At 48.6% G+C, this 23041-nt stretch overlaps 2 protein-coding genes across 3 annotated transcripts in view; one reads left to right on the top strand and one right to left on the bottom strand.

Moving 5' to 3' along the window:
* The first annotated feature begins 68 nt into the window (after positions 1–68).
* Positions 69–5363, top strand: LOC310908800 (uncharacterized protein). Its single transcript, XM_083860193.1, has 3 exons — positions 69–1062; positions 1953–2079; positions 2877–5363. The coding sequence occupies exons 1-3, from the start codon at positions 664–666 to the stop codon at positions 2906–2908; spliced, it is 558 nt and encodes a 185-aa protein (XP_083716319.1). The 5' UTR covers positions 69–663; the 3' UTR covers positions 2909–5363.
* Positions 5364–5578: 215 nt separating this feature from the next.
* DENND2A (DENN domain containing 2A) overlaps positions 5579–23041 on the bottom strand; it is a 62337-nt gene continuing 44874 nt past the window's right edge. Inside the window, exons 15-20 of one of the 2 annotated variants that reach the window (XM_083860188.1) lie at positions 11658–11835; positions 10835–10876; positions 9404–9521; positions 7978–8217; positions 7050–7136; positions 5579–6293 (exon numbers count right to left, since the gene is read on the bottom strand). In XM_083860188.1, the coding sequence (XP_083716314.1) occupies positions 6262–6293; positions 7050–7136; positions 7978–8217; positions 9404–9521; positions 10835–10876; positions 11658–11835 (697 nt within the window). In that variant the 3' untranslated portion in view covers positions 5579–6261. Of the gene's footprint in view, positions 6294–7049; positions 7137–7977; positions 8218–9403; positions 9522–10834; positions 10877–11657; positions 11836–15455; positions 17915–23041 lie in introns of those variants that run through there. The other variant, XM_083860189.1, reaches the window with a different exon arrangement.

Here is a 23041-nt window from a genome sequence, read left to right on the forward strand (position 1 = left end):
AGTACAGACTCACTGTCTGTTTCATCCAGAGACCACTGTCAGCGAGGCCCCTTGGCTGAGGAGCAGGTCCCTGGTGTCTGACACAGCACTGAGGTCAAACAAAGCTTGATCAGGGCTAACACCACTCTCCTGGGAGGGCTCTGCTGTTTAATGAGTGAGCTCCCAGTGCAATTGATGGAGACATTAACTGAGTTAATGCCTTTCCTCTACCTGAGACTACTCACACCAGGCTCGTAGCAACTCCTTCCCTCTGAGCCCAACACCTTTCCATCAGACATACAAACATTCACCATCAGCTCTCCCTTTACCAAGACCTTGCTTGCAAACTGTGGTTCAGCTGAAAGGTTCTGTGCTCAGATGCCATGCACCCGTGTGTGTACCCTGAGCAGGGACAGGGTGGCTGTGGCAGAAGGGTGGGAATGTTTGGGAACACAAAGGAGGGGGATTGGGGCCCACGTAAGTGGCTGGAGTTGCTCATAAGCTGGGAGGTGGGACACAGCAGGGGCGGGGGAAAAGGGCTGTGCCCCCAGGGTATGTCCCTGCACTATAAAAATTACTTTGGCTGGATACAAAATCAGGGGGAAAAGGCAGCTTCCACCTCTGCTACTGACTCCAACAGCCTTATCCAGGCAGAAGGACCCTGAGCAAAGGCAGGACCTGAGGATGAATATCCAGACACTGACAGTCACCACACTGCTCCTGGTGCTGCTCTGCTCAGCCCCAGCACCATTTGGGGCACTGGGGAGCCAGGCTGGCAACTTGGAGAGGCAGGCAGGGGCTGGGAGTCCTGAAGAAGCCTCTTGGCCACCTAGAGATGGTGGGAACAAGCTGCCTGGGCAGGGCTCAGAGAGGAGCCACCCTCTGACCAATGCATGGAAAGTGATGAGAGAGGCACACCCCAGCTCCAGGTCCCCCAGCAAGGCCATGGCCAAAGCTCTCCTGGGCAGTGGGGAGCAAGTTCCCCCTGGCAAGCCCTGGAGACTCCCACTGAAGCCCTCCCACAGCAGGACTGTGAGGCTAAGCCACCACCTGAAGGACTACGGGAAGTTCAACAGTGACACGGTAAGCACAGCCTGTCCTTGGACAGCGAGGGAGAGGGTTTGTGCTGGGGGGCTTGCAGGGGGAGCAGGTGCTGAGCATGCCATGATCCTATAAACATCAGGTAGAAAAGGTGTTTTTGAGGGCTCATAAGATGCATGTGAAGGTGCCAGTCACAACATGGCCTCACAGGAGCATGGGTCTGGGTGCTGAGAAGGGAGTTGGGCAGTGACCCAGATCCCCAGCTGGTACCTGGCAAGGCTTAGAGCAGACCTGATGCCTGTGAGTGCAGGTGGTGAGCAGCTCAGGAGGAGAGTGCAGGTCTGGCTGCAGCTGTCCCCATGTGCTGCCCTCAGAGCTGCAGGGACACTCCTGCTCCAGCCCCAGCCCCTGCAGTGCTAACAAAGTTCTCCAAGCTCTGCCATGGGGGTACCATGCCCTGATGCCCCGATGGGCACAGCTCCTCCCAGCACTGCCCTGAGGGAGGCACAGCCTTTCTCTGCCCATGCTAAATCTGCTCCACAGGCTCAGCACAGCATCCCACAAATAACCAACTGATCCTTTATCAAACCCAAACCACATTTTAGTGGCAGACAAGTAGACCTTGCCTTAACCACAAAGTGCCAAATGCCACTCAGCTGGGGCAGGTGCCACCACAGCAAAAGAGCAGAGGCACTGGAGGGGTGTGTTGTGGCTGTGGGGGCCAGCTTAGAGTGCTTCCAGCCAAAACCAGTAATGAATTGCCCCTGCAAGTACTCCTTGGGCCCTAGCTCCTCCAGTTCCTTGCAATGAAGCTGCTGCTCTGGACCCTGGTGAGTTGCTTATCTTGCTACTACAGAGTGATGCTGCAGCTGTGACTGGGCTGGTCCTGGCTGCCACAGGCACTGCAGCCACCACTTTCCTTCTCTCTGCAGCACTCCTGCCACAGCATCCAGTCCCGGCCCTGCCAGAAGCCCTCTGACTGTGGTGGCTGCCTGGGGCTCTACACCTGCAAGCTGCCTGCTGGCACCTGCAACCTGAAATCTGTCTCCAGGCAGAGAGGTGAGTTCTAAGTCTCCTGGCAACTGGCACCAGGGATCCCCATGTGCAGCAAAGTGCAAGCACACCCCCTTGGCTGCAACACTCCAAGCTCAAGTCTGACTGCCCCATGCAGGGCTGGGTCTGCTTTCTTTGACTGTCCAGGGCTGTCTGTCTGTCCTGCCAGCAGTAGCTGCAGAATGGACAACTGCATGGTGGATGGGACATTCTTAGAAGTTTCTGGGAGGGCTGAGATTTCACAGGTGTCCTGAGCTATCACAGGACACCAATAACCTGTGCTAGAAAACCAAGGAGGGGTGCAGAGCTTGAGATTTAGCCAGCAGCTTGGGAGTTCAACAAGTGCAGTCCTGCACATCACAGGCCCTGCAGACCTGCTCACAGTGTGTGAGAGCTGTTTAATTAGGCAGGAACTGTCAGGGAGTAGAGATCACAGCTTTTAATGCTTAACCAGTGTCCTGATTCTCCAGTACCCTTTGGTAAATCTGTACTTCCACCAGACTGGCCTCTTGCCTCAGCACGTTTTCCTACACCCACGTGCACATGGTCATGGAATAGAAACTCATCCAAGGCTACTAAACACAGAGACCCAGCTCTGGTGCAGGAAACCCCTGGCATGTAGAGTAGGCAAGTTTAATGCTTGTATACAGTACAGTCTGTGTGTGCATAACATATAGGGCATCCTCAGTTATGTGCTCTGTTCATAGTCTTCTCTGGTCACCTGCTGCTGGCAGCCTCCACAGAAGGACACATAGACCCATGGTCAGACCCAGCACAGATGGTCTTAAGGCTTTTCCTTACAGGTGGCTTCCTCCAAAGCCTACAGAGCCCTTAGACGGAGAGTCAAGCTCACCTTGGAGCAGCACAGTGCAAACTAAAGCTGAAGAGGTGACCCTGCAGCTGGAGATCAACATTTCCTGTCCAAGTTTCATTTTAAATCCTTAATGACACAATTGCAAATGTTTCTTTCATTGTACTTCTCATGCTGCTGCTTTTTAACATCCCCTTTGGATTTTGTACACTATATAGGCTTGATTCCCACTTTCCTGAGAGATGCCAATAAATGCACTGAGTGGTCATGGAGCCCTGTGCTGCCAGAGCCCCTTTGGAATCCCCCAATGAGGCAAACAGGGCTATTTTATAACCCTTTTTAATTTGAGCCATTGGGATATTGTAGTAAAAGCTGCCAGTATCTCAGCATGCTCACACACCAACTCAAACTGAGCTAAGTGTTGGGCAACCTGGGATCCCTCCCTGCTCCTCACCACAGCTCCTGCCAAGGAAGGCCAAGTCTCACGCCACTGAAAACATCACTTAATTCTCAGGGTTTAATCTGGTTGTTTCCTCACCTGAGATTCCAAAGCTGGCTGGTGGTTCGTGTGGGCACGAAGGCAGTGATTTTCCCTCTTGACCTCTGAAGGTTTTAGGGTCTGCTGTCTGACTCTGTGTCTCTGTGTTCTGTGCTGAGCTCGGTGGTCGGTGTTCGGCGCGAGAGAATGATGTGGAGTCTCAAGGTCTTGGTTTTCTGGTTTCTCGCGTTGTTTCTTAGTTCTTATCTTACAATTCTCTCTGTCCGGCCAAGGTGTTCTCAGCAGCCTGGACACGAGGCGACTCCCCCTGTGATGGGAGGTCGCTACCTCTTATACAGATAACTACGTACCCATTGTTTACAATTCTATGCCAGTGTCTATCACCTATACTAACAGGGTCATTTCTACTTTGATCCAATCCACTGAAACTACTTTGTGCCCACGTCACTGCAGAAGATGGATGCCAAGGGAGAAGAAGAAGAACCCAGGGCACCGCCCTAAAACCACCATCTTGTCCCTTTGCATCTACATTCTAAAAACCCAAAACTACAAAATCTTCTGCACAGTGATAACTACACTACTCTCAGTAACACCTTTGTGACTTGCAATTCTTCTCTGTGTTAGATGATTTTCACATGGACCAAAATCAAAGATTGTGTCTTCCTGGGCTCTGTGCCAGGCAAACCCCCCTGCAGAGACCCCAGACCCTCTTTCTCGAGTCCCAGGCCTCTCTACCGAGGTCTGTGACTTCCCAGGGCGCCCAGAGGGATGCCCTGGACTCCAACATTAATGAGAGGAATATGGAGTCCCCAGGAGCAGGCTTGGCAGAGTGGGACCATGTAGGAGACTTGCTTCTGAAGGCTGGAGCCAAGCCACAGATCAGCTTTATTTAACATCCCACAGAGCTCCGCAGGCATCCTGGCCACCTTTACACTTGTGGGGGTGACCCCAGCTTTGCAAAACTTCATAATGTTTATATTAAAAACTCCTTCTAAAACAAGAATCAAAGCATTTGATTCACCTCAAGCCCCGCTGCAGTTCCCTTCAATGAGCCACCACCACCTCCTGTGACTGAAGTGGCACCAATTTTGCTCAGCACACCTAAGGGGCAGCCTCCACCCTCCTCTTGGTCACCCTTGAGGGAGCCTGAGTCTGGGTGAGGAGTAAATGCTGCTGGCTTCTCTGAGCCCCTCTATTGTTGCTTCCTCTGTCCCTGCAGTGCAGCTGGTGCTGCCTGCCTGCCTCCTGCCTGCCTCCTGCCTGGTGTGACACCACGGCTGTCCAGCATTTACTGTGCTCACCACAGAACCACAGAGGGGCTGAGGTGGGAAGGGACCTATGGGGGTCACCTGGGCCGTGCCCCTGCTCGAGCAAGGCCACCCAGAGCCATTTGCCCAACCTACCTGGTTGCATGGCTTCAAAGGATTCACAGAGCAGCACTGGACCCACTGCTCTGCTCTGGTGTAGAATGGTGGTGAGGTCCTCTGAACCCCACTGCTGGTCAAAAAGGTCCTCTCACCTGGCAAAGCCCATGGACCACAGGGATCATGTTCAAAGCCTCTGGGAGTCCTGTGCAGCCCAGCATAGCACAGCTGCAGCAAAGGCACCCACATGCAGCTTTCACTCTGCAACCCCACAGCAGCTGGGAAAGAGACTCCCCTCCAAAGAGCAAACTCAAGGATGCTCCAGGTGCTCTCACCCTCATAAGCAGTGCAATTGTAACAGCTTTCACACCAGCTGGAAAAACGCCCTCACCCTGCCTCAACCTCCACCTGACTTCACTGACACCTCCTCACTGAAGGAGGTCACCAGACAGAGGAGGGGGTGAACAGGAGGCCCTACCTCCTGCCCAGGCAGGAGCACAGAATGCAACAGCAGACACTCTGCCCTTGCCTGTTTTCTACTATGCTTCCCAGCAGCAACACCCATCACAGGAGAGGAGAGCCCATCTGACCTTTGGGAAGCAGGTCTCCCAGACAAGACCCTGCAGGTGAGCTCCACCTTGGGCTCCCCTGGCAAGCTGCCAGGTGAGGGATCGAGGCCACCCAGCCTCTGAGACTCACAGGTAAGCTGAGGGCCTGGCCAAGTCATGGGCCCAGCTCCTTGATGTCCTCTCTGGCTCATGCTTGGCACTAGGTGGGATGGTGGGAAGACACAGCTCATCCCTTTCCACAAAAAATGGATCCATGTGCCTTTTACACAACTCGCTTTTAATTACACTGCATGAGGAAAGGCCTCTCCTCGTGCCAAGACTCCCAGGTACAGCCACCCAGGGAGCTGGCTGGTCCATCAAGTCCTCAGTAGGTTTAGTGGTTTCCCCTCACCCTTTTCCCATGCTTGGAAGCTCCTCCTGGTCAGTCCATATCCCCCCTGCAGCCCTCAGTGTCCTTGCTTTGCAGAGACCTACTTTCATACATCTCTGTTTTTCTCCTCCAAGCCTGAGCTCTGCCTGCTCAGTCCCATGAGAGTCCTGCTTCGGCCTCCTGCAGCACCAGGCAGAGAGGAGGCAGGACAAGAGTCATCAGTTAATAACTGTTCTAACCTCAACATAAATAGAAAAATACAACCAAATAAAGAATTGACTAGCTAAGAGATCCAATCCGCTGGGATGCCTGCAACGTGCTAGTGCAGAGTTCAGAGAGAGTGCTTGGTCCAGTGCTTGCTACTGTAGACATCCAGAGACCTGTCCCAGCAGCCCTGCAGCCATCCCATCTTCCTGCAGCACCACAGGTCTGTGCAGAACATCCCGGCTATGGCCAGCGTGCCCAAGGCTGCTGGCTCCTGGGAGCAGGCTGAATGGGAATGGTTGGTAAGTCTGATTTATTGCTGCTAAATGGTAAAGCCATTCTCTTCTGTGGGATGAGGCTGTGCTTCGCTCTTACTTTTTGTGGAGGAATTTCATTTTGCTGCCTGAAGAGACAGAGAAAAGAAAATGGACTCCTCAAAGTGACAGGCAAAACAAGTGTCATTTCCCACCACCTCTGTCCTATGAAGTGTACTGGCCCTGCTGCCATCCCTGGCTCCTTTTCCACAGCCAGCTGCTCTGAAAAACTGGGAGCAGGGGCCTGCAGAGCTATGCCCATTGCCTGGGAGCAGTGCTGCAGGCTGGGACCTTGCAAGCTCCCAGGCACACCCTCCAGAGCCCATCTGTCCAGGGCACACCAGCCCCTCAGGCACTGCTGCTCTTTAAATGGCCAAGAACAGACAAGAGGACCAGGGATGTGATCTTAACACCTGACCAAACTCAGCCACAGCATCCAAGGACTCATCAAGGACTTCTAGCCTCAGTCTGGAGCTCTTGGCTAGTTCCCCTTACAGTAGAAAATAGATTTAATCTTAGAATACTCCTGGGCAGTTCCAAGTGCTGATCCCTAAGGGCTAACCTGAAGGCAATGAAATTGGTGTCATTCCCTCCACCAGGACCTGCATCCACCATCCCCAAGTCACTAGTTGCTGCATTGCCCACCTGTCTCCTTTAGAAGACAGGTCATGGGCCAATCTTTGGTTCTCCACCAGCCTCCAGAAAGTGACTCACCAGGGCCAGAGCCAACAGTGTGCCAGCACAGGAATACATAGCCAGGCACTGGATGCCACACACAGTCACTGGCCCTGTTAGCCTTGAAGCCCAGCCCTCCTGAGAAGCCAAGGGTTTTGCTGGTTCCTTACCTAGGCCTTTCAGGAACCTATTGACTCCGCTCTGCTCCCCACTGGGAAGTGTTTCCAGGTACTCCTGAGCCCGTACCTCAAACAGACCTGCAGAGAGACAGAAATCAACAGCTTCTATTTTGTGTCTCTTATAGAGAGACACTTGCTTATCCAAGTAAGAATGCCCATCTGAAAGTGTACTGTCTCGTCTTACCCACACATTATGTGAGAGAACAACTCACCCCACCTCCTCCATCAGCTGGGGCCAGATTTAGCACAGAAGCTTTGGTCTGCCCCCTCCCTCCCTGCTGCAAAGCTGACTGAGCTGCTGTACCTCACTCAGGGTACAGAATGTACCTCCCTTCATTCTGCTACAAACACAGCTAAGCCCGGGGAATGACATCATCTGGGGAATCATCATGCAGAATTTACCTCTTTTACTCAGCCACCTATTCAAGCATCCCCTGCTTACTAATGCTCAGGAGGAAGCTGCTAAGCCAGCACTGAGTAGCAGCAGGGGTAAGAAATTTCAGCTGCCAGTAGAGCCCTTGAGACTGTGGGATAACAGGAGCGAAACCACAGAAGCAGTTCTGGGAAGGATGAGCATCCAAGCTTTTTACTAGACAAAAGAACCATGACCAGTCCAGCCCATTTTTCCTCTAGACACAAGAAGAGGACATGAAGAACTCCAAGAATAAACATCATTCCAGCAGTGGAATTCAATGTGGAATGGAAGAGGCACACATGTGGAGGATGCTGTAAAGGTGAAAGATGCCTGTAATGCCAACCCCATCAAGGAACCACCACAATCCCTTCTGGTGTTCCTGCACAGACACTGCAGCCTCCAGCCACGGAACGGGGACGGAGGTGGTGGCTGGGGAGCATCTCCCTGCTCTCGTAGGAGCAACAGCAGTTTCCCTCACAGCACGGCCCAGTCAGAGCCCCTCACCTCTGACCCCCTGCTTCCGCAGCTCCCGCTCCTGAATGAAGCCCCCAAACATCTGTGTCTCCATGAAGACCTCCAGGAAGCGCCGGAGGCTCTTGGAGGAGACGGATTTGCGGAAAGCCTCACGCTGCAGAGTCCGCTCCTCTCGCTCCGTGGGGGTCAGGAAAAGGGAATAGTGGCCCACGATCTCCACAAAGAAACGGACAAAGGCCTCGGACACCACCTCGTTCAAAGGGCTGGTTTCTAAGGGAAAAATAAAGAGGCAGTGCTGAGGACAGTGCTGTAAGAATGCGCTAGGAAAATCTCTGCATAAAAATTCTCTCTTTTTTTTTTCAGATCCAGCCTGAGAAGAAAAAGCTGCTCAAGGGAGACAGCATTCTAGAAGTATTTGTCACAGAAGTAAACCAAATTGTTACTACTTTGAAAGATACCAAGCTTTGTTTTGGTGTTCACTTCTCTCTAGTGGGATGGGGGAGAGAACCCAAAGAGTAAAAGTGAGAAAACTTATGGGCTAAGATACAGAGAATTTAATGGATGAATCTAAAACTGTTCATGCAAGCAAAGCAAAATAATTGATTTATTCAGCAGCTCCCATCGGCAGGCAGGTGTTCAGCCCTCCCCAGGAAAGCAGGGCTCCAGTACATGTGCCTTGGGATGACAAAATACTTCACTTCCAAATGTCCTCCTACTTCCTCTTCCTTCCTGCAGCTTTATACGCTGAGCATGACTCCATGAACATCACTTCATGTGGAACATCCCTTTGGTCATCTGGGGTCAGCTGTCCTGGCTATGTCCCCTCCCCAGTCCTTGTGGGCCCTCAGCCCACTCACTGGTGGGGTGGGAGGAAGGCAGAAAAATGTTGTCTCAGTGTCAGTCTGCTCTCAACAACAGCTAAAACAACCCTGTATTATCAACATCATTTCCAGCACAAACCCAAAATGCAGCCCCATACCAGCTATCGAGAAAATTAACTCTGTCCCAGCCAAAACCAGTACATTCTCCAGGCTCCTCTGCACCAAGGAGATGTCCATACTGTCTCCCAGGAGAGCTGTCTCAGCCCAGTCACCCATGAGCCATATGACCATCACCGAGTCTGCAGCTCTGCAGCTAACTGTCCCCTGGAGGAGCTTCATAGCATCACTCATGGCCAGCAGGAGAGAGAAGCCTATGGAACCCCTCTGAAAAGGAGTACAGGTGGAATTGTAAGGGAAGGATGGGCAGAGCTGGGAAGAGATAAGTACTGTTGCTCTTCACACAGAGAAGTGCCCCCTGTGAGCTGGAATATTCATATAGCTTAACCAAAATCTTGATCTACCTCCAATACCTGTGGTGTTAAATTCAGTACAAGCCTAGTTCTCCTCTAAGAAGTGACAGACAAAAAAGGGGCAGGAAAAGACATGGTTTTAAGCTGAAAGGCACTGTGCTTTACCCTGCTTGCCATTGACAGGGCCTTCCTCCTTGTCGTTTGCCAGCTCATTCCTCTGCTCCAAAATGTGTTCTAGGGCAGCCTGCAGCTTGCGGGGCAGGATGGAGTCCTCATCTTCCATCTGTAAGACAGAGCCACCTCCTCAGGGACTGGGGCTGGGACAAAAACATCCCCTATCCTGTACCCAGCACAGCAGAGGGAACACTAGAAATGAACTGTGAGGAGAGGGAGAAGGTGTATACTATGTTTGGCACATTCCCAGCACCACCCAGTGCAGCACTATCAAAAAACACGAGAGGAAGGAGAAAGGGGGTGTCTTTTCTCAAGTATTCCCCTATTCTGGAGGAATTTTACATGTCTGACCCGAGAGGCTACTGGGCAGGGCTCACCTGTGGTCTCACCATCTGCCCATGAGCACTGGCCCTGCCACAAAAAGGTGTGTGAACAATGCTGGCACGTGGCCAGGTGAGCAGAGCCCCTGCTCAGGCACCAATCCTCTTACACAGCCATAAGGAATTCCCAGGGAGCAAGAGAGCCAAGGAACTGCCAGTGACTGTGCAGAGCTCCTACCAGCCGGCTGAGTCGGCTGATTCAGCTTAAGCCTCCAGAAGAGAGGTGCAAGGTAAAGCATAACCCCAGAGCTAAGGCAGCTGGCAAGCAAGGACTATGGGAGGGCTTGGCCTTCACCCACACGCTGCTCCCTGCAGCAGGAGGAGCACTCATCCCATCTTAATCATGGGGCTGAGGCACGGCAGAGACTGACGCTGCCAGCGCTGCTCAGTGAACTGCCAAACAGCTCTGGGAAAAAAAGAGCTTCCTGGGCCAGGAGTATGTTTGCTCATTTATCCTCTTCCCTTTCCTCCTCCCCTTCCCACTCCTCCTCTTCACAACGGGAAGTGAAAATCAGCAGGCAATCTTCCCTGCAGAGTAACACGCAGGCTCCCATGTACCACTCTCCTGCTTCTGACACATCCAGCGCAAGGAACCACAAGATCCCGAGGCACTAAGGATCAAAAAATCATCAAGGCTCCTTTCTCACTCAGGGCAGAGTATGGGATAGGAGAGGGACTCACAGACACAGGCTGGAAGAACCTACATTGCTCCCCAGCAGACAGTGCTGAGCCTCTGCCTTCCAGCTCTGTCCTCTGCCTTACAGGATGACACTTAAGGACCCATAATGCTCAAGTGCCACCATTTTCCCTCTAAAAAAATAAAGAGATAGAGGTAATTCTCAATGATTTAGTCTTCAACAGCTGCATTTTGGGATGCTGATGTTACATATATACACAGCAACCCCTACAATGCTGCCAGCCACCTGACTTGGTTTTTGAGTGGGAGAAAGTGATCCATCCAGACAGACAGGTCAGCAAACACAGATGGAGGAAAGTTGTGGAGGAAAAAGAGGAGAAAAGGATATGAATAAGCTCTGCTTACCTGTCTCAGAAACCGATTATTTACAAGGTCTACGACAAGGACCTAAGAATGAAAGAGCAAGAATTAAAAGGGAAAGTAATTATTTCCATCATCAGAGTTTATCTTAATCTGTAACTGCTATGGAGTAAAACACTTCAGCCCTGTCCCTGCTCCTCCTATCCACCACTGCAGCCGGAGAAGGCACCCAGCATGACCCAGGAGCAGATCCCTTGTTGTGGCTTTCTGGGGATGTCACTGCAAACCACAGCACAGCTTGGATAGCAGGAAGCTGTGCTCCAGGCCTGGCCCACTGCTCCTCACTGCACAGCGGGGACAGAGCTTCATCCTTTCTCCCTGTGTGCTGTGCCACTGTCTCCTGGGAGGCAGGGAGGGAAATCCCTCTCTGACCACATTCAGCCTTGCTATGCTCACCCTTATGCACCAGGAATCCAATCCTTGATTATTTATTGCTATCATGAGGACCTGTGTTAACCTGAGGGGCAGCTATCCTGGCCAGGCTGTAGCAATCACACTGAAGACTGACAGGATTTGCATGCAGCCTTTAAATAGCACTATGCAGAAAACAGTACAAACTTTAATATAACCATCTCCTACCCTCAGCAGCCCTACAGTGGGAGATTCCAGCCCCCTGCCTTCCCAAGCTGCGGCCAAGGCAGAGCACAGATCTTTGTCTGCTTGGGGGAACATCCACCTCCTGCCCTTATCCCACACTCATGGCATCCAGAGGATGAGAGCTCTGCTTCCTGGCGCTGCCAGCTGACAGAAAACAGCTCAGCCCACAGGAAACAACCTCAGTACAGCATGGTGTGGCTGCAGAACTCACCTCCTCCACGGGCAGCTCCTTCAGGCGGGGCAGGGAGCTGGAGAGCAGGCCGATGAGGAAGGGGGTGGGCGAGCACACGATGTCGATCATGGAAGGCGGCAGCACGGGGATGTAGGTGTGCTGCCAGGTGAAGGGGTACAGCAGGGCCACCGTGGCATGGCAACACTTGGAGAGAGTGCTGGAAGACAAAACACAAGCAAGGAGAACAGCTGGTCAGTCAGGGAAGGAGGGGTGCTTCCTAGAAATCAACTGTTCCCTGATTGATCTCTCCAATTACAAGGGGCTTTCCCACATTTCTGACCCCATTTTTCAGCTTCAGAAGCAATGACTTCTCAAAGATGATCTCATCCCATACTCTTATGACAAGAGATAGGTTTCACTGAACCAGAGATCTGCTGCTCCAGTGTCCTGATGGAAAATATCCGACAAACATGGCATCTTCTATGTCACTGCATTTCCTTAGAGAAATGAGTTCATTCTCCCACAGCTCTCTGGCAGGAGTCAGGCAAGATATCCAGTTAGTCATGGCAGACTTGCCACAGGGCACCAGTTATTCATCTGTTCTGGGTCTGGAAGCATTTTTACGTGTCTAGAGAGGGGAAGGCTAGCTGCTATAAATCCTGTATATATAACATCATTTTGTTTTACCAGCATCCAGTAAAGGAGAGAAGGGAGAAGGAGGAGATTGATGCAGCATGGAGGAGTCATGTGGATAGAGAAGGATGCCCAGCTGGCTCCCATTAGACTCCATGGGAGAACTTACATTCACCAGGCTGGGTTTATTGCTGACTTGGGAGGGAAGGGCTTTGACAGGTGTGGACTTGAGCTTGCTCTGAGAAGTGAAGCCTGCTTTCCCTCCCCTCCCCACTCCAGGTAAGTCTGGTGGATGTGTATCCTGTGCTGTATCAGTAGGGCACACTGAGCAAAGTGGTGTGCTGGGGGACAGCTGGTTGGCTTCCATCACATAAGCTCTGGTTAGAAGAACAAAATTGTAGTTGCTGGGACATCAGTGTAACAGTACAAACTAAATAGGCAGCAAACACTGTAAAACACATGACACATTTTGGAGATAATGAGATTTCAAGGGAGAGGCTGGAATCTGCTTAACCTGAAAATTTTATCTGAGACGGCGACAGGTTGGGAACTGGCATTTGGAAAATATGCATGGGATGTGTGTTCTGAGAAAGTCTCTTCACAAAATGGGGACAGTTTCCCTTCACACCCAGAGGACTCTCTTTTTTAAGGGGATACTCTGTAAAAACAGAGGAAGACCCTTCAAAAGCTGCTACAGACTGGTAGCTTTAAGCCTTTAAATAGGAAAAAACCTTCAGTTCATATCCTTGTTTTGGGAAGGTGTGAGTGTTCCCCTCCCTGCATTCACTCCTCCAGGTTGCCTCTCTGTTGCTACTCTCCAGCTGTTCCTGCAATCATCAGCAAGCCCACACCATGCTATCACAAATGCAAGGTAGATAACAAATCTGAGAGAAGCAAAATTAAAATAATGAGAAAACATGGAGCTAGCAAGAAACAGAAACATTTTTTAAAAAACCCACCCAGGAAAAATGTGGGAATAATATCAAAGTAGATTATTTTTGTTGTATCTTTCGTACAAGCTAATCTTGAAAGGAACGCCAACAAAAGTGAATGTGTCATCTTAGAAGTGCACTCCAAGCTAATGAGATCCTTTAAAAACCATCTCCTTCAAAGCTGTGCTACTCATACATTTCAGGTCATGTTAGCAGATACAAAAGCAGGGGCTTCTCTTCCTTTCCATTACTGCAGAGGGTATTTTCCACTCCTCAATTTCTGACTGATAATAGACCTGGTAATAACAGCAGCAGCATAGTGAAAGCTGAAAGAACTGCACCTTTCATCACTTGTGCACAGCAGTGGGGCATTACCACCACCCACCGTTACTCTTCTTTGAGGAGAGGATGAATGTGGAAGCGTTAGAAGTTTTACATTTGTCATCAATCCTTTATTTTGAAGGTGTATCCAGATTTTCTGCCCAAACGTGGGACCTGAACTTATAGATAGCATGTGAAAACCTATGGAAAACATCTTGAGTCCAGGTAGCTCCACAGAGGAACACTGAGCAGCTGAAGTATGTGGTCATTTATGGCATGGTGAGATATTATGGCAAGCTGTCTTCTACTATATTTATGGTGGCTTGTTCTTCCCTCAGCCCAGCTCTCAAGTCCCAATGAGTACACATGGTACGTGAGAGATTGAGTGGGAGGAGAGATGGCTGAGCTCCAGTGAGTGCAAGTCAAAGACAGAGCTGTGTTAAGCCTGAAATTGTACACACCAGGCAGTGGGAAGTAAAGATAACTTCCCCTTCCACCCTTCCATCTGTGCATGACTCATCGCCTCCAGGGTGAAACCCAGCGATCTCTGCTCCCAAGGTTTCTCACTGTGGAAGACCTTTCCAGAGAACAATACCAGTAGGGTTGAGGTCTGTAAGCCTCCTTTGTAGGCAGAGCAGTTCAGGGATGGACACAGAGGAGGTGTCACTAAGGTGTCTTTTTCACATGTCAGACTTGCTCTGCAGGCAGTCTCAGGGAGCTGCAGGTTGCCAGGAGCCCAGGAGAACCTTGGCCTTCTGGAGTGACTCAAGCCTAAGCTCTCTCTTTCTCCTGCATTTGGCACTGCAACAAGCACTAAGGGACTGCTGATTCACACCAAGCTGCTGAGCCTTGCAAAAGAATCCAGCCTGATAAATCCCTTTTATGCCACCTGTGTGACTGTGCTCTTCAGCCAGCAGCCACATGACTGCAGTGTGCTCACGCTACTCTCAGGCCACACAGCTTCACTCCAGCTGTTCAAATGGGACACAGACACCACTTTTTAGGGCTTTTGGTTTCATGGGTAATCTTAAAAATGCTGCAGGTCTTTGAAGCATACTTTCAAGGTGCTGAGCACATTTTCATGGGTTCATTCAGCCTTCTGCAGGGAACATGGTTGAGCTGCTTGTTGCAGTTGATACTGAGATGTCAATGGTACAGAGGCTAAAAAGTACTGAGGTACACAAGAGCCCTCAGACTCCTCCCAAAAGGCTAATTTGGATAGGGACTGACACACAGATCAATCTCGGAAGCGTTCCCTTGGTCAGAGCAATGATACTGCAGCAACGTGTGACATTTGTTTGCTTGAACAACAGGCCTTCCCACCACCCTGGGCACAAACCTCCCTCACAGTACCCTGTGAAGCTGCTGCTCCTTGGCAGCCACCTTGACTTGAACACAGGCAGCCAATACAGAAACTGAACACAATAGCTGCAACTACACAGAAACCCTTCTTCCTCTCCTGGGAAAACTTGCTCCAAGACTAGCTTGACTTGCTCTAAAAGACACCTTGACAAGTTGCAACAGCTTCTATGGAGGGACACTGGCTGTTCACGCTGGTTGCTTTCTACTCCAAAGGCACGCATATGTGATAAAAAGCCCCAAAAGCTGACTCCCTCTTTGGGTTTAGGATACTGCATGATTTCTGAAAAACACCATTGAATCAAACATCCTGCTGTAGTTTAATGCCAGGAAGTCCTGTGGTCCCTGCACTAACCAAACTGCTCAAAATATGCTGGCATTTGGCAATTTAAGACTGCTTGAATATGTATATTTTTAAATTTTTTTTTAATAAGCTCTGCCACAGCAGGATTTGTTTTACAAACACCTTCAGATTTCTGACACTGTGTCACATCTGGATTTACTTATGATGGATTACAAATCTGGTTTACAACATTTAGCAGGCACAGGAGCTTCCAAGCATTGCCCCATGACTTCACACAGCACTGCTGCAAATCCCACCAGGAGGATGCCAAGTTCCACCAGCTCTCTGGGGACCCTCACTGACTCCCACCAATGTGGCAGGTTCATGCAGGTGCAGAAATGAGTACTAAGATGATCTGAAGAGACAACACTATCTTGTTGGATGGAGGGAGACTGACTCAACTGATGTTGATCAATCAGGCTCCATTTTATTTGTCTTCTCGCTTACATTTATATTCTAAATAATTAGTTCATACATATTGCAAAAGCCAAGCTCCTGATTGGTAGTGACTACACAATAGCTTACTTCATGCTATATCAGCATATTGCAACAGTTGTATCGCCTTGTAATGTTCAGTTCCTCTTTTCTCATGATCTCAGTTTCTCTCCCTCATCCTCATGCTGGCCTTGTCCTAGCTTCTAGTTACAATATTAGTCTGAGAGCTATTGTGTCCCTTATCCTCTACCCATTTCTCAGCTATCCTCTCCACAATTCCCCCTTTTTCTTTAATGGTTGCAAGCACTGGGACTGACGACGAAAAAAGCAAGCAAACTCTAATTTCACGCATAGAATGACAATTAAAATCATAAGCAAAAATTATATAGCCTTTCTTTCAAAAGCTGAGTTAGCCATGGTGTTAGACCAAAAGTTTATAGCGGCTCTGTTCTGAAGGACTGCGTGTCTCAGGCTGTTTACATCCTGAGTGAGTGCTGATATGACCTCTGTAGTAACATTTGCCTGCTTTATAGCCCAACATGCAAGTGTATTAAGTGACACCAATGCATGAGCTGTGCCAACTCTAGGGGTTGGCAAAAATACGAGCTGCAGGACCGCATAACTCTACTTTGTCATTACAATTCTTATCAAGGGCCCGTAAAGATAGTCGTCGCTGCTAACATCAGTTACCAAATCAGATATAATGTTGGATGTGATGTTAAGTTGTTTACCTGTCTAACAAGCCAATCGCCTTAACTGCGTTAAGGCTTGTGACCCTGCTACACCTGGGGCAAGGATGGAGGCAACAATCACTCCTGGGGGATCCCACAAGTTTACCTTGTTATTGCAGTTAGGACCCAACTGGTTCATGGCCTATACAACAGCTGACAATTCCAAAGTTTGTAAAGAATCCCCCTCTTCAGCAGGCAATATTACTTCTTGCCATTCATTTCCCTGCTGCCATGTAATAGCAGCTTTTTGTGACCTTTTCCCAGCATCTGTAAAAACTGTGATTGCTTCTGGGATGGGCTGTTCACTCCGCAGAGGTTTGCTCAGCCACTGTTGTTCTCCCACCCATCGCAAGGGTGGGGGCCACTTTACCGTTGTCACAACTGTGGCCCCTCCTCCCAGCAGAGCAAGGCCCACCTCCTCATGATTTTCAATGTACCATTGCAGTATATCTTGAGCTATTGGCAACAGAATAGTGCCTGGTTCATTCCCTGTAATCTGTCGTGCACGCTGTCTACCTTTATGGATAAGAACTGCCAACATTTCTGATTTTTGAAAAAACAGTTTTACATTGTCATAGGGGTGGCTGTAACCATTGTAATACCCGAATGTCTTTCTCCTCTCCCCTATTCTCCCCCCTTTTCTTTAATTGCTGAACAAGGGCTCCAAGAAGATGGCGTTTCCCGAGCCATATAGCCAAATCAATAGGCAGGAGAGGGTCACGACGAGAAGTACTGCTTTGCTGAATGATTTCAGCAAACCAAGAGCAATATTCCCGTTGTGCTGTTGTCTCATTTTGTCAATGAGAAACGTAACTTTTCCATGCTTCCCATGGATTGGAAGGTGTGGCAGGTGATAAACACAAATTATCCTGACCAGATTGATTCACCCAAGTGACCCACATGTTTTGCCTTTTGTCTATTTTTGGTAGCTCTGTGAGCCCAGCGGCAACAACACATATCCCAATCAGCAGGATCCACCTGATGCATATGAGGTATCCCCACCCCATATTTGCAGGTTGTCTGCAATATGCGAGTAGCCTTTTGTGCCAACAGGCGACACACCTCTTTTTCTATTAAAAATACTAATTCCAGCCTATCTCTTTGACCTAAATCTTGAACAAGGTTTACTGCTTCTGGCACAGTACTGCACCCTGTATAATTTTTTATGGCTGTCTGCCAGTTATAACGATGCCAATAGAAGGAGCAGCGTGGGCACCATGGGTGTGCAAGCTGCTGTTGAAAAACCCACCACTGTCTGCAACAAGCCCCACAATATATTTTTACCCAAGCACTACAGTTAGGCTTGTTGCAGTGCAGACAGTTAGAACTCTTAATTAATTGTAGTCGGGTGCTTTGTAGTTCATGCAACAATGTTAGTACATCAGTTCTATTTTCTACTACTAGAGGATTAGGCCACACTGGCTGGAGCCGAGCTATCACGGGTTGAAGGATCAGGAGCAGGCGATGCCGCTCTCATTCTGCTGGACTGCTGGGTGCTGTCATTCTCTGCTTGCATCCAGCGGCTGGGAATCCACACAGGACCTGTGGGTGTAAGCACACACATGTGACCTCTACCAATATATTGTACTTCAGCAGGTCCAGTGTTAAGAATGCTGATCCTCCTGTAGAGTCAAAACCATAGTCCCCTCTTTGTGTTTCCGAGCGATGTTCCGGAGCCAAGGTCAAAAATGGTAACAATTGAGCTATCCGGGTGCCAGCTGGAGTGAGCACTGGAGGATACAGTGTCTGTGCTAAAATACAAATCTCCCCTGTAAAACCAGCATCAATAAATCCCATAGTAATGTACAATCCTTTTAAAAAAGTAGAAGATCGTCCCAAAAGTAAAGCAGGAACCGACTGTCCCTGATAGGTTACTGGTCCCTTTACTCCAGTGGGAATTGGCACAGGGCGATTGTCCTTAATAGATATGTCCACTGTGGCTGCCAAGTCCAGGCCGAGGCTTCCGGAGGTGGCGGGGTGCAGGTCGCTGGCTGCTGTACAGCTGCTATTTGTGTCCCGGCGCGGCGGCTGGATGGCGCGCTGGTCTTGCCGTTTCCTGATTTCCTCCGACAGGCTCCTGTGTTATGGGTATCAGAGTGACACTTCTGACACCATACTCAACTTGCAGGACACTCTCAGTGAAAGTGACTTATTGCTCCACAACGGTAGCACCTTTCTCGGTCTCCTCCGCCTCGCTTTGGCTGACTTGCTGTAACAGCAGCTTGGAGTGGGGCAAGAGCAGCAAAAACTTGATCCTGACTACTCTCTGCCTGTTTCTGAAATGTTTTACCTAGCCCTTTAATAGCCTTGACAATAAATGCCTGAGGCCCAGAGGGTACAGATGCTGCTTTCTCTAGAGCCTCTTCTACAGACCAATTAGCTCCCAAGGTGTTAACTAGGTTTTTTGTAGCCTGATTACCATTTTGGAGTATACACTGTTTTAACATAGCTCCTTGCACTCTAGTGGCACTCTAGCTTTTTCTATTCCCTCTACTAGTCGATCTACAAATTTGCCTAATGGTTCTTCTTTACCTTGTTTTATTTCCATATATATATAGGGGTTCTATGTGGATCTTTTACCCTATTTATAGCAGCTCTAGCGAGCTTCAGGACCTCTCAACATTTTTCCGGTCCTAACAGAGCCTGTGCCTCTGTCTTTATTTAATTGCCTATTCCCAGCAATTCATCTAAGGTAACCCCATGTAGAGGATCCCCAGGTTGTCTCTGTGTGGCAACTGATTCTTGTGTTAGGGCTTGCCAGTGAGCTTGAAATAACAAAAGTTGGTGGGGTGTAAACACAAGCTTAGAAATACCCCGACAATCTGCTGGCAACAGCAAATATGTACCCCAGATATAATCCAGCATTTGCCGAGCAGGCTCACTGTTTACTCCATATTGGTTAACAGTGGAGCGCAATTGGGAAAGTAATTTCCAATCAAGAGAAGTCAATTGGGCAGTGACACCTCCTCCTGGTGCAGGATTATATATCACCGGGCATGCCATCGAGCTCTCTGCTTTTATCATCTGTGCATCCCCTCGTTCTACTCCTTCTTTAGCTAGTGCACTCCATGCTTCCCTCTGATTCCTGGCCATTACCTCTGTCAAATCTGATTCAACTTTCAGAATAGTTTCATCGCTCTCCCCAGTCCATGGTAATGGACATGAATCTGTCAGCTGACCCGCAGCGACTGGAGGCATTGGGGAAGCCGATGGTAGAGTCTGCAGCTACCGTGTCCCCTCTGGTGGCACCCATTTGCTCTGGAGGCAGATGTACTGTTGTACATCCAGGAGGCAAGGGAAAGTCTGACCCTGATGAATACATCAGATTCTTTCCCTGGGCTGCTACTGCCTGCTGAGTTGCTCGTTTTTCTACTTGGTGTTGCAGCAGAGCATTATGTACTGCTTGCCACTGTTTCCTTATCTTCTTAGCTGTTTTATCATCATCTAAACTTGCCTCCCATATCTTATCGCCAAATTTTCGCCATTCAGAAAGCTTATGTACTGTATGGGGGTTTATAAAGCACCCTTTAGCATACCCATATGCTAGCAAGCCTGGCAACTCCTTTTTAATATTTATACCCTGGACTTGCCATTTTTCTAGCATACAGGCAAATAAATTACATGCTGCTTGCCTCTCCATGTTAGTCAGCGCTGTGCAGCTCCCAGAGGTCTTCATCAGCACGTATCAGCCGGCCCCACCGATGTGAGCACCGAGGCGCGGAAACTCTTCTTTCACCGTTTCTCTGCCAGCCCCACCGATGTGAGCACCGGGGCGCGGAAGCGTAATTGCTTCTTTCGCCGTTTCTCTGCCGGCCTCACCGATGTGAGCACTGGGGCGCGGAAGCGCAATTGCTTCTTTCGCCGTTTCTCTACCGGCCCCACTGATGTGAGCACCGGGGCGCGGAAGCGTAATTGCTTCTTTCACCGTTTCTCTGCCAGCCTCACCGATGTGAGCACCGGGGCGCGGAAGATCTTCTTTTGCCGTCCCTCTGCTTGCAGGACCTGAACTCCTACTCCTCCAACCGTGGTGCCGTATCACGTCGGGGTCACCATTTGTTGGATGGAGGGAGACTGACTCAACTGATGTTGATCAATCAGGCTCCATTTTATTTGTCTTCTCGCTTACATTTATATTCTAAATAATTAGTTCATATATATTGCAAAAGCCAAGCTCCTGATTGGTAGTGACTACACAATAGCTTACTTCATGCTGTATCAGCATATTGCAACAGTTGTATCACCTTGTAATGTTCAGTTCCTCTTTTCTCAAGATCTCAGTTTCTCTCCCTCATCCTCATGCTGGCCTTGTCCTAGCTTCTAGTTACAATATTAGTCTGAGAGCTATTGTGTCCCTTATCCTCTACCCATTTCTCAGCTATCCTCTCCACACTATCTGACATCCAAACTTCATCCTTGGGTTTCTTCTTCTCCCTAATCACAGGGCAAAAAGTGAGAAAGCCCTGTGACCAGTTGTTGCCAGTATCAGCAAGGCTGATACTGGCAGTCCCAGATTTGTTTTTGTAGCACATGGTAAAGGGCTCTTCCTGATGATTAATTACCTTTTGCTGGGGATGACCACATTTAAAGTGTCGACTCTAATTCTTTCAGATCTGCCTTTGATAACAATGACCACTGTGTTGATACAGCTGTGGTTTCTGGCAGAGACAGAGGCTATTGCTTGAGTTGGTCAGATCCACAACAAGCTTTTGAGATCTGGAAAAAGAAGGCCTTGATTTTAAGCCTGTGCAAGCTTTTCTTTTTAAAAAGCCTTCTGAATCACAAAGATCTCATGCTCAGGCCACTAAAAACTGCCCATCTTGAGGTGCCTTGTGACATCAGGTGATTTTAGCTGAATATTGCCTTCTAAAAGGTTTGTTGGCAGTGCCTGGAGCTGTATGCCAGGCAATATCCTTTGAAACAAAAGCAGCTCTCATGTTGCATGCTACAGTCTCCACTGCCCCAGGAGTAAAGTTAACAGTGCAGGAATGAACAAAAGCTGGGGGAAGACTACACAGACCAACAGAGATGAAGTTTTAACAAAGTCATTTTCCTGAGTTGCAAGGCAATGTATACTCCAGTATCCATAGTGTCTCTGTGAGAAAAAAACCAACCCAAAAACTAATAAACCAAATTCTTTCCTTTTCTGCTGCCAAGCTGGGGATTGACAGGTATTTAAACACTCAATGCTCATTCTAAAGATGGAAAAGACAAAGTATTCCACTTGCTGTACACTTGCTAGATGCATTTTTTGGCTCAGCTTGAAAACATTTCACAGTTCATGCAGTATTTGGCAGGAGACCTTTCAGCCTTCTTTTCCCACAGACTGATTTTATAGCAATTAAAGGATGTAAATAAACTGTACACATAATTTCTCTGTCATTCACACCCAGACACACCTTTTCAAACATGGACAGATAGTTATTGATAGTGCCCACATGAAAAACTGCAAAAGATGAATGATAAATGTAATTTACTGTGCATCTTTCACTGTGTCACCTGTACTCTTCCCATTAATCCATCTCAGATGGATTATTTCTAGCATTCCTAACCTCTGAGCAGTTTCCAACAGCTGCCTTTATAGTTTTTTTCCTTCTCTTCAGCTATTTCCAAAAAGTGTTTCTTTTCTTTCCTCTCAAATTGGCATTTTCACTCCTACACTTAATACTGCCTAATACTCACTGAGTTCAATGTGTTCCTGTCCCAGGAAAATATAATTTGGACAGAAGATCCTGTATCTACAATAGTATCAGCTTTCAAAACACGGAAGGTCCACCTATGAGTAGAAGAGACTGTTCACCTTAGGAAAGGCTCACAAAGCCAGTCCATTCAAGTCACTGAACTAGATGAAAATACAGTAGTTACTTAATTTTGAGGGACATTTTCTTTGTTTTCTGTATTTCATGCCTTTACAGTCCTTTGGGATAATTTCCAAGCTTTTGCTCCACAAAAATGAGCCAGAGAAACTTCATATTTTTAAGAGGAAAAGAAAAAAACTCCCGAAATTGCTCAGAGCAAGGGCTTCTCAGAAACATCAAATATTAGAAGCCTCATAGAGAGCTGGCAAATCTATGGTAAATATTTGAATCTGAGCCCTGTGGTCTAACAGACCCTGGATCTCTTAAACACGACAATTCCTTTTTCACAGGAAAAAACCCTGTTTATGAGATATTTAGAGATTCTAGAAACTATGATTGTATAGATCTCTCCCACTCTCTTTACAGGCCTGTACACCTGGATTCATTCCTACATGTCCTGATAAAAGATACAGGGGTGGGAAAAGAGCACCAAAATCTATCCAAGTGCTTTCAATTAGAGATATCACACTCCATGCTCAGAATACATGGTGTTGTGCTGTCATGTAAAGATGTGCTAGGAAATAAATAAATGTTCATTCTAAAGTGAAGTCTCAAACCCCACCCCCCCCGGCAAAAAAGCTCCCTGCCATTTCCTGATACCACCCAGCTCTCATGTAGAGATTACAATTGTCAATCTGTGTCCTTAAAACTTTTTCTCAGAATGTAAAATTTATCCTACAGAGGAAGAGAAAAATATTTGAGAGCCTGTGATTATAGATGATGTCATCAATCATATATGTTAAATGGAGATCTAGTGTTTGGATGAATTCTCTCACTTACGGTAGAAATCTAAATGCTCTTCATGAAATGTGTG

Source organism: Zosterops lateralis (genome assembly GCF_965231275.1).
Source record: "Zosterops lateralis genome assembly, chromosome: 4".
In the NCBI taxonomy this organism is placed as follows: Eukaryota; Metazoa; Chordata; class Aves; order Passeriformes; family Zosteropidae; genus Zosterops; species Zosterops lateralis.